This window comes from Ursus americanus, chromosome 26 (genome assembly GCF_024610735.1).
Source record: "Ursus americanus isolate L20-20 chromosome 26, mUrsAme1.1.p, whole genome shotgun sequence".
Lineage (NCBI taxonomy): Eukaryota > Metazoa > Chordata > Mammalia > Carnivora > Ursidae > Ursus > Ursus americanus.
Genome location: NC_142152.1, coordinates 9,994,651 through 10,008,988, shown reverse-complemented (window position 1 = coordinate 10,008,988; position 14,338 = coordinate 9,994,651). Strand labels below are relative to the sequence as shown.

The 14,338-nt window shown below is 38.7% G+C and overlaps 1 protein-coding gene across 1 annotated transcript in view; it reads left to right on the top strand.

Annotated features, from left to right (window-relative positions):
- The window catches only part of KCNH5 (potassium voltage-gated channel subfamily H member 5), a 277,950-nt gene that overhangs the window by 47,763 nt on the left and 215,849 nt on the right, over positions 1–14,338 (top strand). The window contains exons 5-6 of the mRNA XM_045810529.2: positions 7,298–7,413; positions 13,026–13,418. Of these exons, the coding sequence (XP_045666485.1) occupies positions 7,298–7,413; positions 13,026–13,418 (509 nt within the window). The remainder of the gene's footprint in view (positions 1–7,297; positions 7,414–13,025; positions 13,419–14,338) is intronic.

Genomic DNA, 14,338 nt, shown 5'->3' with positions numbered 1-14,338 from the left:
AAAGATTAATTGTTATATGATTTGTGACCTAACTATTCTTCAGATGAATTTCTCTTGCTTTCACATTGAATGACAATAATACTGAGTAAAAAGCTTTCATGTCACAGTCTTTTCCCTTAAATAATATTTATATTTATGTTTATATTTGATGAATATTATTTTCTCTCTAAGTGATTTCATGACCCTGCTGAAGTTAGGGACAGTACAGTACATTCTCAGTTTTGATATGCTGAACATTGGTTGATGGTGTCAGTATATGTAGTCTATTTATGGAAACTGAAAGTTGACAGCATTTTATAGTGAGATTGGGGAAAAGGTGCTACTATTGAGAGTTGACTTTTATTTCTCAAGTTAATGCCCTTCCATTTATCTGCCTGCACCTCCACGTCTGTATCCTTACATCAGACTCTCAAGATCATCAGACAAAATCTCTTAAATGCATAACTCATTCTTACCAAAAAAATGGCATTTGAATAAACTCCAAACAACTCAGACATTTAATTTTGAACTATGTGCTTGATAGGCATATAAATTAGAATTTACAGGGAAAATCAGACCCCATTGTGAAAAGCATTAGAGAAGCCTATCTCTTTCCAGTGCCAGAATTTGTAGAGGAAGAGCTTAGAGACTTTTATTTTGAGACTCTTCCACACCTTTCAAATATATAACAGATTACTGAAAAAGTATTGCACAATGTAACTGTGAATGCTGTATATGAGCTTTCTATTATTCATATGAGCTGTAAAATTAATATGAAAAATTCAGTAGAAATAAAATATTTATGACATTAAGTAATCATTCTACTATCTCCATGAAGGTAGAAGTATAGGAAAGTGTGTTTGGAAATCTTGGCAGAAAAAATGTATCTCTCAAATTCTTAAGTTGAATAAAGGGGATCGTGGAACTTTTGAGAAAGAGCAGACAAGATTTCGTGACACCACCATAATATCAAGATGGTTTGGGTCTAGGGATTTGAACTGGGAGATGGTAGATTTACATTTAATTTAACCTTGGGCACCAGAGTTAATGACATGAGCCTTCTCATGACTGTTGTAGGAAAATTTTGTTCCCCTTGTTTATCTATTTTACTGATTTTTTCCCCTCAACCAAAAATGCTGATTAGGCGTACAGAATGGTGCAGGCACCATTCTAGGTCCTGGAGATAGACAGTTCTTTCCCATCCTAATGGGGTAGGGGGAGACAAACAAGTAAATATATATTGGAAGTTTTCTTCTGATTGCTCTTATCTTCTCAGTAATATAAAAAACATGGTTATCTCATGAGAGTAAGGATGGTGAAGGAGATGAAGAAGTATTGAAGATGTGGTGAGAGAGAAGTAGGCATGAAATGGTAATCTAAGAGGGTGGAGAAGTGAGTGGGCAAAGGGAATTTGGTAGGTTTCCTGAGCCCTAAGGTCTACTTGGGGCTCATGATCATGAATTCCACTAGCATCTATGAGCATGATTATGTGTTTCACTCCATCCAAGTTTAGTCAAAGGTGTATAGATGAAGAAGTAATGAAGAGTTGGATATAACCAGAGTTGGGATTTGGTAAGGTGAGTGAATTGGAAAGAATCAGGGCAAAGCATCAGGGAGTTGAGGCTGTTGCAAAGGAGGAGATGGAGGGTGTTTGCAAATTTTGAAGATATACTTAGGTAATAGAGTTCTACCTAGGACATAGGAAATAGTATTTTAAGGTACAGAATAGACAAGTGAATCCGTACATTAGCAGGCCAGAATGGAACTTTTAATCCCAGAGCAAGGGTGTTTTTACCTTCCTCCTCCCCCTCCTCCCCTTCTTCTTCCTCTTCCTCCTCCTCCTCCTTCTTCTTCTAAGAGAAGACAATTTAATAAATTTGATAAAGGGCATCTACAGATATATCTACACGAATACCATACTTAATGGTTGAAACATTGAAAGGTTTCCCTTTGAGATTATTAACAAGTTAACAACGCCTCTGTAGCTATTCAGCACTTTACATTTGACCTTCTTAGTGTGAAAAGGGGCCAGTGATTAGAGCAAGGGCCCAAGTCCTTTGAGGATTTGCTGAGGTTGGAATTGACATCAATTTCCTACTTGATTTGATATTTATACCGAGAAACTCAGATACATGGTTGAAAGACTTGAGTACACTGGCTAATTCTGAATTTTATTTCTAAATTGTATCTGGGTTAGTAACTATAATGTGATGGCAGCCAACCAATCTGAGTACACCTCTTCCTCATCATGAATCTTACGATACCAAAACATTCTGGATTGATTTTTTTCCCTTAAAAAGAATGACGCTTAGTGATGTCATTGCTACCTCTGACTTACACCATGATGGGTGGTAGTACAAACCATTGAAAGGGAAGGAATCTAGTTTTGATGGGGTAGTCACTATATGTCGGGAACTTTATGTTCTTTATTGCTCTTTCCTATAATTCTGAAAATTAGTATCATCTCCATTTTACTGTTGAAGATCCTGACATGCAAAGTGTGACTGATTTCCAATCACATGTTCTCTCTATTGCACCATGCTGTCTCATCCTTTCCAGTGGAAACTTATCATTATGGTTTGACCACCTAATACCCTGCTCTTCTTTTTTCCTACAGCAGTTAAGCACAGGTTGAGAACACTCTGATTCTGACAGAATTGAACTGTTTTGAACCAAGAAGTTTACTGATAATAATTCAAGGGGGCAAAGCATTTTTGTTATCTTTTGGTCCTGGTACTGAGGTTTTGGAACTCTTGCTCGGATAATCAGTCAATGGTACCTGATTCATCATTTGTAATAATACAAAGGGGAAAAATTACAGCCAAGAAATCCATTCTGTTGATTATCCATATGTGTTCTAAAAGAGATGGCCAAAATCTCTGCCCATTTATCCTGTACGGTATTTTCAAACAGATTCCAAAACTGCCAAGAAACTCACAGTGTGAAATAACCCTGTGCCAAATAGTTACGGCATCTTCATGCCAATAATTGAGACAAAAAATTCTTATAGAACGAAGCTAACAGCAAAAATAGCAACCTTCCCCTGTGGGAAGCCAATGGTTTTCTTTAGAGAGGAAACAACGGATGAAATATGAGTAATTATGCCATGTAGTCTCTTTGGCCAAGAGTATAATTGTTTACCTAAGCTTTTTTCGTATAGATTAGAATCTTGTGTTGCAGTCTAATAGATTGATTTAACTGCCTCTGTGACTTCCTCTTATTTTTAAGATTAGGCAGTGCATGACAAAGAGGTTAATTGCAACCCAATAGAGCTAAACTAATGTTTTATTAAGGAGGAGTTGGCATCCTGAGCTTTTAGGAGAACAAATGTTCTCATAATTCCATGAACAACTCATAGAGCAAGTATTAGGCTCTTCATATTCAGCTGTCTGTTCACATTACCCCATATCGACCACATCTAAGTAACATCAGTGAACTGTGCTGAATAATCAGTTACACCAGTGAGGTCTCTGTAAAGGTGAGATCAGTAAATGTATCGCTGGGAAAAGTTAGAACTGCTGATGTGTCTTTTTTCTCTGACCTAGACAGTATGGCTGCTCAACTTTTTCAAAGTTTGACTGTATAGTGGGGGTTGGTGACAGATGAAATGAACTAATTTAATCAATTCCAGATGTGTCCAAGGGCACAAAGGGATAGGCATAAGAAAATTTACTCTGGTGTTGTTAGTGATAGTGAAAAATCTAGAAACTACTTAAATGTCCATGAATAGAACATATGCATGATCAGAAAAGAGCAAATGTCTAATACTTTGAGATGATAAAGGTGCAGGCAAGAATCAGTGCCATAGGGGTGGGTCTAGAGATGGAGGAGACAGAAGGGAAATTGAGGGCTATCTATCATGTTTCTTATGATTTCTGTTTATTTAATAACACTTGACAAGGTAATCTGCTGAGAGTGAGGAGAAAGGGGTGGTATAGGGGTCTTGAAAAAAGATACTAACTATTTAGAACTGAGGACTGTAAGAAAGCCTGAACCCTAGCTATGATCCCAGGAAATGAGCAAATGCATGCCATTTGATGATTGGTATTCTTCCATGTGTCAATGAGTTTATTCATTCAATATCTCTTTTAATTTTTTTCAAAATATTTTCTGGATAAACCTTATTGTACTTGGAATAAAAATGGGCTTCTTTCTAAATCCAATACTCAGATGTACTAAGATGTGTAACATCACTTGTCTTAGAAAAAGGAAGCTTCAATAAGTATAACATTGCCTTGTAAGTTTCTAGAAATATTCAATGCAATAATAATATCCAGTAGAACTGAGAAAGAGAAATGATCACAGGAAATACTTCAGTGTATCTATTGTCGACACTGTTACTGTCATCTGAAGACACTCTTTTTTTTTTTTTTTAAAGATTTTATTTATTTATTTGACAGAGATAGAGACAGCCAGCAAGAGAGGGAACACAAGCAGGGGGAGTGGGAGAGGAAGAAGCAGGCTCATAGCGGAGGAGCCTGATGTGGGGCTCGATCCCATAACGCCAGGATCACGCCCTGAGCCGAAGGCAGACGCTTAACCGCTGTGCCACCCAGGCGCCCCATGAAGACACTCTTATCACTTTTAACCAACAAAGCAAAACCAAACCCAACCAAATGGTGATAAAACAAAATGGGCTTATTTTAAATCTGATTTTTAAAGTTACAAATAAGTCTTATTTAATTAATTAATGACCTGTTTTGGGCCAGGCCCTGGTCAAGTGCTGGATGTGGAGAAGTGAGCAATGGTGAGAGTGACTGACATGTTAATCAACAACTGCATTAGTGTTGCTTGTGCCATGTGAGGTATATAGCTTATGGTGTGCAAGCACAGACGAGGGTACCTCTCTTATGAGTGGATCAGAGAAGCTTCCAGAAGGAGATAATGCTTTAACTGAGTCTGGAGGTGCCAGTAAGTGTTAGCCAGACAGGTGGGGATAAGGGAAGCATTTCAGGCAGGCAGAATAATTATAATGCATGAAAGCCTGGAAGCACTGAATATCATGGGGTGTATAGAGAATTCCTAGTAGATTTAATTTTAGTTTTGAATTTATTCTTTTTTTAAATTTGCTACTGATTTTAGTAGGGCTGGAATACAGAGTATATATGAAGAAGTAGAAGGAGATGAATGCAGAGCAGATCTTTGGGATCAGAAACTAAATGACCTGTATACCAATGATATGCAGTGTTATCCTGAAGGCCTTCAGGGATCTCTTAAAGAGTTTGAAATAGGGGAAGGGCATGGACCAGGTGTGTGTTTTAGAAAGCACTTTGGCAGCAATGTAGAGAGTTGCTTGGGGAGTATCTGGTCAGAGTGCAGATAGAGAGTATAGTCTTTAAGATGCTGCCACCTAACTCGGGTGGAAGATGATACACTGTCTGACATATAGGGATGGAGAGGGGAGATTCAACTTGAGTATTTATTTATAAGTTAGAGTCTCTAAGGCTTAGAAGTGATTGGCTATGTGGATGCACAGATAATAGTGAAGGAGGATGGTAAATTTCAGGTTTCTGATTTGGGCAATGGAAATATCATGGGCCCATTCACCAAGTCCAGGAATGTGTGAAAGATGCAGAGTTGGAGATGGAGGGGAGAAGATGATGAGATCAATTCTGGACATGTTGAGTGTCAGACACCTGTAGCACATCTTAGTAAGAGGTGGCTAATGGCTGATTAGATACTAGATAGGTCTAGTGCTCAGAAGAAGAGTCTAGATTGGTGATACAGATTGCATATTGGTCTTTTACATTGATGTTAAGTTCTTAGAGAGCTGGTGGCATATCTCGTGCTTCCTTTTTTTTTTTTTTTAAGCATATTACACAGAGTTAGCCTTAGGGATACATACAATTCCCAAAGCCTAACATTTTCTCTTTCTTCTAGTCACTAGTATAAACTCCATTAATGAAGAATTAAGGTCCTTCTACAAATTGATGCCAGTTTACCTATTTTCTAATCCACTTGTTGGATACCTAGAGGGAGCTGAGCTGGTAGGGAGATACGAAGCTTAACTGAAGTCAGAATTAGCCTGAAGAATGGTGGTAAAGTATGATGTCATCTGCATAGCATAGTTTGAAAGACATTTGACAGGTGTCTGCCCAGGATTTCTTCCTTCATCTTTTGTTGCATTGTCTGAAATTTCATCATTGCCATTACAATCATTCCTTGGGACTATCAGGAGTTTTCCTTGTTAAGAAAATAACCCAGGTAGGGGCAATATCGTAGAAATTATCAAATGGTCTTAATGGAATCTTCAATAAATTAGAGTCTTTGGGATATCTAGAGAAAGGATAATTGAGATAGAACCAGAGTATGGTCAGTTTTGCTCTACTTATTCACATCTCCTTGACATTTCCTTGAAATTAATTATTTTAATAACAGAAATTTGAGGCCTCGGAAGAAATTTCTTTCTCATTAAATTCACATCCCTTTCCCCCAGAAGTTGAAATTACTAGTCTTTCAGAAAACAGTATTAAGGATTCCAGATATTTAAGGAATGATCTTTAGATACCACTGTAGTTGTTAAGAGAGAAATAACATTTTGCTATGTAGCAAGAAAGATGGGAAACGTGATATGAACCATAATATGTGAGATTTGTCAAAATTGGGCTTCATTTTCATGTGTGTATATATCTGCCCACAATACACAGTAGAACTGTTTTTATTAGGCTATAATAAATACCCCCCACCCCCAACTTTCAGTGGCTTAACACAACAGAAGCATATTTTTTGCTCACATTACAGTCTAAGGCAGGTGATTCTTGGCATATGGGAATCTTCCATGTACGGATTCAGTGCTTTACCTTTCCCTGGGGCCTTGTTGTCACTTGCATCCAGCTGGTAGAAAGAGGAAGCAAGTGTGGAGAAGTCTCCCTTGCTTCTTATGTTGTGGCATGTGCATGAGTAGGAGTGACACACAATCATTTCTGCTTTTATTCCATTGATGAGAACTAGGGACATGGACACAGCTAGATGCAAGGAATGCTGGGAAGTGTATTCCTGGCTGGGCAGCTTGTTCCAGTAAGAAATCTATATAATGCAAGGGGCAGCACAGAATTTTGTGGACAGCTGTACCTTGGCTACTGAGACTGTGTAATAGATATGAGCAAAACACAAAGGTCACATATAAAAATTACTCATTACTTTATAGCCATACTTGAAATGTGGTGATGTCTATGCAGAAATAAAATGCTTTAGACTGTTACTTTTTATTAATTCTGGCTGTTATGCTGTTTCTGAGATTCTTTGAATATTAGCAAGAATGTTGGGTTCCATATTCATTATATATGAAAAACTGAGACTTTCTCTCCTTACTTTTAAGGTTGGACAAAATTTGCCCGATTGACGCGGGCTTTGACAAATAGCCGAAGTGTTTTGCAGCAGCTCACGCCAATGAATAAAACAGAGGTGGTCCACAAACATTCAAGATTAGCTGAAGTAAGTGGGAGACTAACTTTCTTTCCCAATATGGTGGGTGTGGTACATTTTTCCCCCCAAATGATTCAATATAGATATTTCTGGTAATTATTTTACAAGTACTTGTCTTCTAATTATTTTTTCCCTTATGGAATTATAGAAATTTTAAATACTTCTTTTTATTTTCTTGTAGTTTTGAAACGGGAAACTAGTTCATGACATCCCAAGTGGTATTTGTAGAGGGTGAGGTTTTCTTTGAGTAAATGAGATAGGAAGTTCACTCATTTCATCCGTTTATGTATGCAGCGCGCACTCATTGAGAGTTTTCTCTGTGCCTGCTACTCTACAAAAGATGTGAAGAATAAGCAATGGGCTCTACCATCAAGGAACTAAAGATGAAGCAGAAGAAACTGACAATAGGATGTGATAGATAGGATGATAGGGTGCAGTGGGAACACATGCAAGAGCATTTACCTGGACTTGGGGCTCGAGGGAGGCTTACCCAAGTGGGATGATACCTGGGCTGAGTGAGTCTTGAAGGAAAAATATGAGAGATGGGTTAAGAAGGGATGCAGGTCATTCCTACCAGGGAGAGCAGCTTGTGCAAAGGCTCAGAGATGAGAAAGTGTGATGACTTTGAGTATGAGTTCAGTGTGGGTGGAGTCAGGGGAAGGAAAGTTGAAAGTGATGTAGAGTGCAACAGTGGTGGTTGGTGTCCCACGTGCTAGGGAAATGATATGATCACATTCGTGCCTCAGAGAAACCTCTCAAAAGGAGATTGGTCCCTATGGTTTTCTTTGCAATGCCATGTTTTTCTTGTATTAATTTAAAAACATAATTCTAAGAAGGGATCCATAGATTTCACCAGATTACCAAAAGGGATCCCGTGGTACAAAAATGATTAAAAACCTAGTGGCTCTGTGTTGAATGGGTAGGCAGGGAAACTAGTTAAGAGGACCTAAGTAGTAAATCAGCTAGATTGACCATGGCTTTAAGCAAGGAAACTGGAAATGGAAGTGGGCAGATGGCAGACACTCCAAGATTAGAGTCAGCACATTTGTTGGTAGACAAGAATTGAATGTGAAAAAGGATGAGTCAAAGACAGCTGGATAGATAGTACTGTTGGCTAATAAAATGGCAAATATAAGAAGAGGAAGAGAAGGTTTGGGGACAATGGTAATGCGTTCAGTTTTGGACATTCTAAGTTTGACGTGCCTGACAGGAAATCCGAGTGGATCCCTGAAAGGCAGAGGGATTTCTGGGTCTGGCTCTGGAGGGATACCTGGGTCTGAATTGCAGGCCTTGGTGCCATAGGACTACATGATGTTACCCAAAGAAAATATATTGAAACCAGAGAGGAAAGGAATTGAGGACAGAACTCCAGGGCAGCTAAAAGCTTTGTTGTTCACGTGTCTTCTGTAATCATCACTTGTCTTCCTGGTGTGAATGATGCCAAAAGCTAATTGAATTACAAAAGCTCGGCTGAGCACTTAGTGGGCCTCACAAAGTGTTCTGAGGTATCTTGCCAGAGAGGAGAAAGACGAAATTAAATATATATGTTCATCGGTTTGCTCTGCTGGAGAAAAGTGAGTTGAAGAGCTCCAGAGTAACTTTCTGAACTGGTTGCAGATACTAAATTTGCTTTGGAGAGGGTTAGGAAGTAAAGTTTGTTCCTTGAATTTGGAGGGCTCTGGAGTTTTTCTTGGACCATAGCTAACAGGGGGGACTTAGAAGGCTTTTTGCTCTAAATGGCACGGTCAGCCTGGGGAGGGAAAAATACTTGTATGTGCAAGCATGTTTTTAAAAGCCCAGGTAAGATATTAATATAATTAAATATTAACTAATAATAATAGTCACAGTATTTTAAAAGACAGTACACAATTAGGACAAGATTTAAAGCAGGCTATTAGATACAATTTCCTTTGTCAATAATGCTTGTTATAAAGTGCTACTTGATTTTAAAGCTTTCTTTTCTGCTTTGAGTGGTCCCTTTTTTTCTACAGATCAAGCTGAAGTAGAGGGGCTTGTTTTTGAGACTGCTGACTTTCATAGTCATGATTCCTTCTGGGTCTTAACAATACTTTATTCAGAGTTTTTCCTTTCTTTGTCGTACAACTGGGCAAGAACAAGAGGAAAGGGACCATAAAGAGGAAAGTTTTTTACCTTAGTGCCCTGAAACACTCATTGGTTTTTTTTTTCTTCTGCATCAAGTGGGAAGTTTCTTTCCCCTCAACAGCACACGATTTTTTACTTTTATTTTTGAGGAAATTTCACCCCTGTTTCTTCCCATCTGATTTTATTTTATTTTTGCATAGCCTTTAGATTACTGATAGTTTCTTTATTGGTCATCCCTAATTCACAAACCTGACTCGGATACAAAACTGTTTTCTGTCAGGTCATAGGCTTGACTTCAGAGAGCATGAAGAAATAATGAGATTCTCAGAAGATATTTTGTCTGCATGTGCTCTTAGTCTAAAGTTTGACCCTGGAGAAGCAACAAATTAGCAAAAGGATATCATTTAAAAATTTTACTCAGAGTCATATAATTTGCTCACTTCATTCAGGTTTGCACTTTTTCCAAGACATATGAATTTTATCACAGTGCCATCGGGACACCTACATTTGGAGCCAGTTCCCGGTTTCAAAGATCCGGGTCTCCTTGTAGGTAGTTTATCAATTGTCCACATGAACTGACTTCCTGCTGACTGGCTTCAGCTTTTCACTTTTACAGGGGTCGAGATAAATATCTGTACCAATGCCATGTCCATGGTCCTGATTCTATTAGTGTCAGTGATCTCAGATATTCAGAGAGAAAGAACGTGTTTGTATTGGTACAAAAATACATCAGAAAATGTGTTTTCATCCCCCTCCACTAAGGCTCATCACTTCTCAAAGTACAAGTGGAATAGCAAGGAAAGTGAAGGATTGTTACTCACTGCTTTATAAAAGCGCCCCAGAGTCAGACTGAAGATTAAAGTCGTGCTCTGCATATGAGAGAGATCAAACTGCTAGCATGAGTGTCCCTGTGTGGTTGATGCCATCCTCCTCCTCCTTCTCTCTGCCTGCTTCTCCTCCTCCTCTTGTAGCGTTTCTGGATCCTTCTACATATGCAAGTCACTGTCTGAAGAACTCGGTCCTGAATGTCTAAGGAAATAACAGACAAGAGTTTTGCCTTGGACTGTACATTATAATCACTCAGAACAGGTTTTGAAAATACAGATTGCACAAGATGAATTTAATTATTGTCGGGGGGGGCATTTCTAGATATGAGTATACCATCGTTTAAAAAATTTCTCCAGATGATTCTAATTTGTAGCCAGATTTAAGGAATACTAACCTCAGGAGTGATCCCATTCCATCTCTAGAGAAGACATCTTACGTTCTGCTAGGGTGCTGAGCAGGGTCAACTTGTCTGTAAGTGGTGTGTGGGGCCACAGTGTTTTTAGGGGTCCATGGGATGTCTGAATTTCTGCTAACAGTAGAAGGAAAAATTGAACTTTTAGGTAAAAAAGTTGGATTTATAATATTAATTTATTCTTCTTTGTAACAATGCAGTTTTCATTTTATTTTATTTTTTATGGAGAAAGGGGTCCAAGAAGGCAAAAATGCCTACGGCCCACAGAGGTCGTAAGTGCACCCTGGCACTGAGTTTATTTTCTAAGTCTGATTTCTTTGTGCTTCAACTATAGGCTGTATAAATATAGATGGTAAAATATTAACATTGACTATGAAGAAAATTTTCATGTTTAATGCAGTGAAATTGGAATGGGTAGACCAGTGGCTATAAATTGAAAGAGAAGCCATGATTATGTATGATTCTGTCTATGTAGAGGCTATCCCAACATGAAGCTTACATTCCGGGTAGGAAAATTTGTTGCTAAGCAATTTAAGACTTTATAGGGAAAATATGACTGGGGCACTGATAATAAGGATAAATACATAAAAATCTTTCTAAATAGTTCTTATAGCCCCCAAACTAACAACACTAGTTACAAGATACAACTAATGAGATTACTAGTGATATTTTTCACATTTCAAATATTAATAATGGCTATTATGTACTTAGTTTTCAGTTATGTAAGTTCTATGCACGAGAGAAACTTTTCAGGATAATTCTCGAGTTTCAAGAAGGGCTAGTCTGTTTTGCTTTGTGGCATATGGGTTATGTGATAATAGGTATTTTTGTTTATATCTATTCTTATATTCAAATATTTAATGCATTTATAACTTTATGATAACTTTTTGACTGCTACCTTCTGGATCCCATTAGTCCTAGAGACACTGAACACTTGGATATATAAGATGACAAAGCTGCTGGAAATACTGTTTATTAAAGTCCCATTTACAGACTCCTTAACACATAGGTTTACTCAACCTTACTTCATTGATGGTGGAGCAGAGCTCTCTGCTCTATTCCTTCAACTCCTTTCCACAACTTCCAAGGTCCAGGTTCCAGAAAGCAATGCTAAGTCTGTGTGTTTTACTTGTGCCCGGCTCTTCTTCAGGCCTCTCCTCTTGCGCTGTCATCTGCTTTTTCCCTTTGTCTCTTTAATTAGACCTGCTTAGAGTAAATCAAGTTTCATATAACCTTGAAATTTTTCTGTCCAAAAAGTATGGAGAAGCAAACCTGAGTATTTAGCATTTTTTTTCCAAGCGAATATGCATCTGGACAGGGAACACAAGTCTTTAAGTCCTGATTGAAGGGAAATTAGGAGAAAGCAGGCTATAACATTTACAACCCTGATATCACTATGCCACTCATTAGGGCCCTTGCTGAGTCCCACTCAACAGCAAGATCACTAACAGTGTGGTCCTGGGGTTCAGCGAGGCCATCAGAATCAAAGTTATGCTCCCTGAGGTGCTAAATATGTGTGAAGAATGGATAACGGTGAGTCACCCAAATAACTGTTGGACAATCAGTTAGAGATGTATGATTTTAGGCAGGCTTGCAAGTGAGTGTACAGAAAGCCATCCCAGGAGTGGATGTCCAGCAGTGCTGTGGATCAGCGTTGGTGTTGGAGGAGGTCATTGAGAGGATGTGACTGCTGGCTGATCCCAGAACTGGACCCAGGCAATCAGAGGCTCCTCATTCCGGTCCTTGGAATGTACACTCTGCCAGCCATTCCTAAAGTGGGAGCCATTTTCAAGGACATAGCCTTGAAAGTGTAGGATGTTGTTAAGACCATTTGGACTGTATATGTGACTGGATCCAGTTAGGGTGTCTACTAAGCTTTTAAGATTCTGATAGGTGGGTGTGGAGATCTACTCGTCTTACAGTTTCCTATGACAAGCCTTGTAAGTATGTTCCCTTGCTAATCATTAAACCTGCCACCTAACAGTCTGGAGTGGTCTGCCTTTTTCTTTGTTCTCTCCTTGCCCTTGGTGTTTGGGGGCCAGTTTGTGAACCAACAGTTGGCCACTGGAGAGAAAGCCAGATAGAACAGACAAATTAGCTTCCTTTGAACAAACTTTGGTACAACTCAGAAGAGGGAGACAAAACTATAGGGTATGACTGGTCTTGAAACCAGGAGTCATGGAAAATATGCTGTGGTTTGACTTCCAGTAAGTTTGAATTCATTACTAACTGTGCAGAGATGTCCAAGTCATTTATATACACATTGTCTCTCTTTTAGGTTCTTCAGCTGGGATCAGATATCCTTCCTCAGTATAAGCAAGAAGCGCCAAAGACGCCACCACACATTATTTTACACTATTGTGCTTTTAAAACTACTTGGGATTGGGTGATTTTAATTCTTACCTTCTACACCGCCATTATGGTTCCTTACAATGTTTCCTTCAAAACGAAGCAGAACAACATAGCCTGGCTGGTGCTGGACAGTGTGGTGGACGTTATTTTTCTGGTTGACATTGTTTTAAATTTTCACACGACCTTTGTGGGACCTGGTGGAGAGGTCATTTCTGACCCCAAGCTGATAAGGATGAACTATCTGAAAACTTGGTTTGTGATCGATCTGTTGTCTTGTTTACCTTATGACATCATCAATGCCTTTGAAAATGTGGATGAGGTAAGTTTCCTTTTTTTCCTAAGTACTGTGGATCATATGTTTTGAGAAAATTAAGATAAAAGGAGTTTATAGATAATCCAAACTTCTTTTTAGCCACCACTTTCAGCCTTCACCCTCCTTGCCGTAAATTATAATATTCAATGACTTTAATTTTCATCTGCTGCTTTTTCTTGATTTCTGATTGACAATACCAATTACTAGGACAGTGGTTGTGGTTTGAAGTTGTGGTTTGAAGAAGTGGAGGTTGTGGTTGGAGGAGGTGGAACAAAAGCAAAGCAGCAGCATTTGAGGGTCAAATACAGTTATGAATTAGGTAATTGATTAAAAGAGATGAAATAGATGTATTTTCTTTGGAAAACGGTAGCATTCTACGCACCCATAGATCTTTTGACTCCTCCTCTCCAGTTATATATGGTAGCAGTGCTTGAGTTAACATAAAAAAAAACTTTTATGGAAAATCCTCAAATTTTTGCCTTCTGGTTTCTTCTTTATAGGCTTTGTTTTAAATGTTGTCTAAGTACATTTGTGGTTAGAGACGATATTGGATGACTTCTGATGTCTGTTCTAGTTCAAGGTTCTGTTCATTCAGTATTACCTGCACGACTAGAAATACTCAAAATGTGGGGGCACCTGGGTGGCTCAGTTGGTTGGGCGGATGGCTCTTGGTTCCAGCTCAGGTTGTGATCTCAGGGTCCTGGGATTGAGCCCTGCATCGGGCTCTGCACTCAGCGGGGAGTCTGCTTGAGGATTCTTTATCTCCCTCTGCTCCTCCCCCTGCTCGCACGCACTTTCTCTCTCTAAAATAAATCAATCTTAAAAGAATACTAAAAATGTGTAATATCTTTAAAAAAAAGATTTTATTCATTTATTTGTCAGAGAGAGAGAACGTGAGAACGCACAAGCAGGGGGAGAAGCAGGGT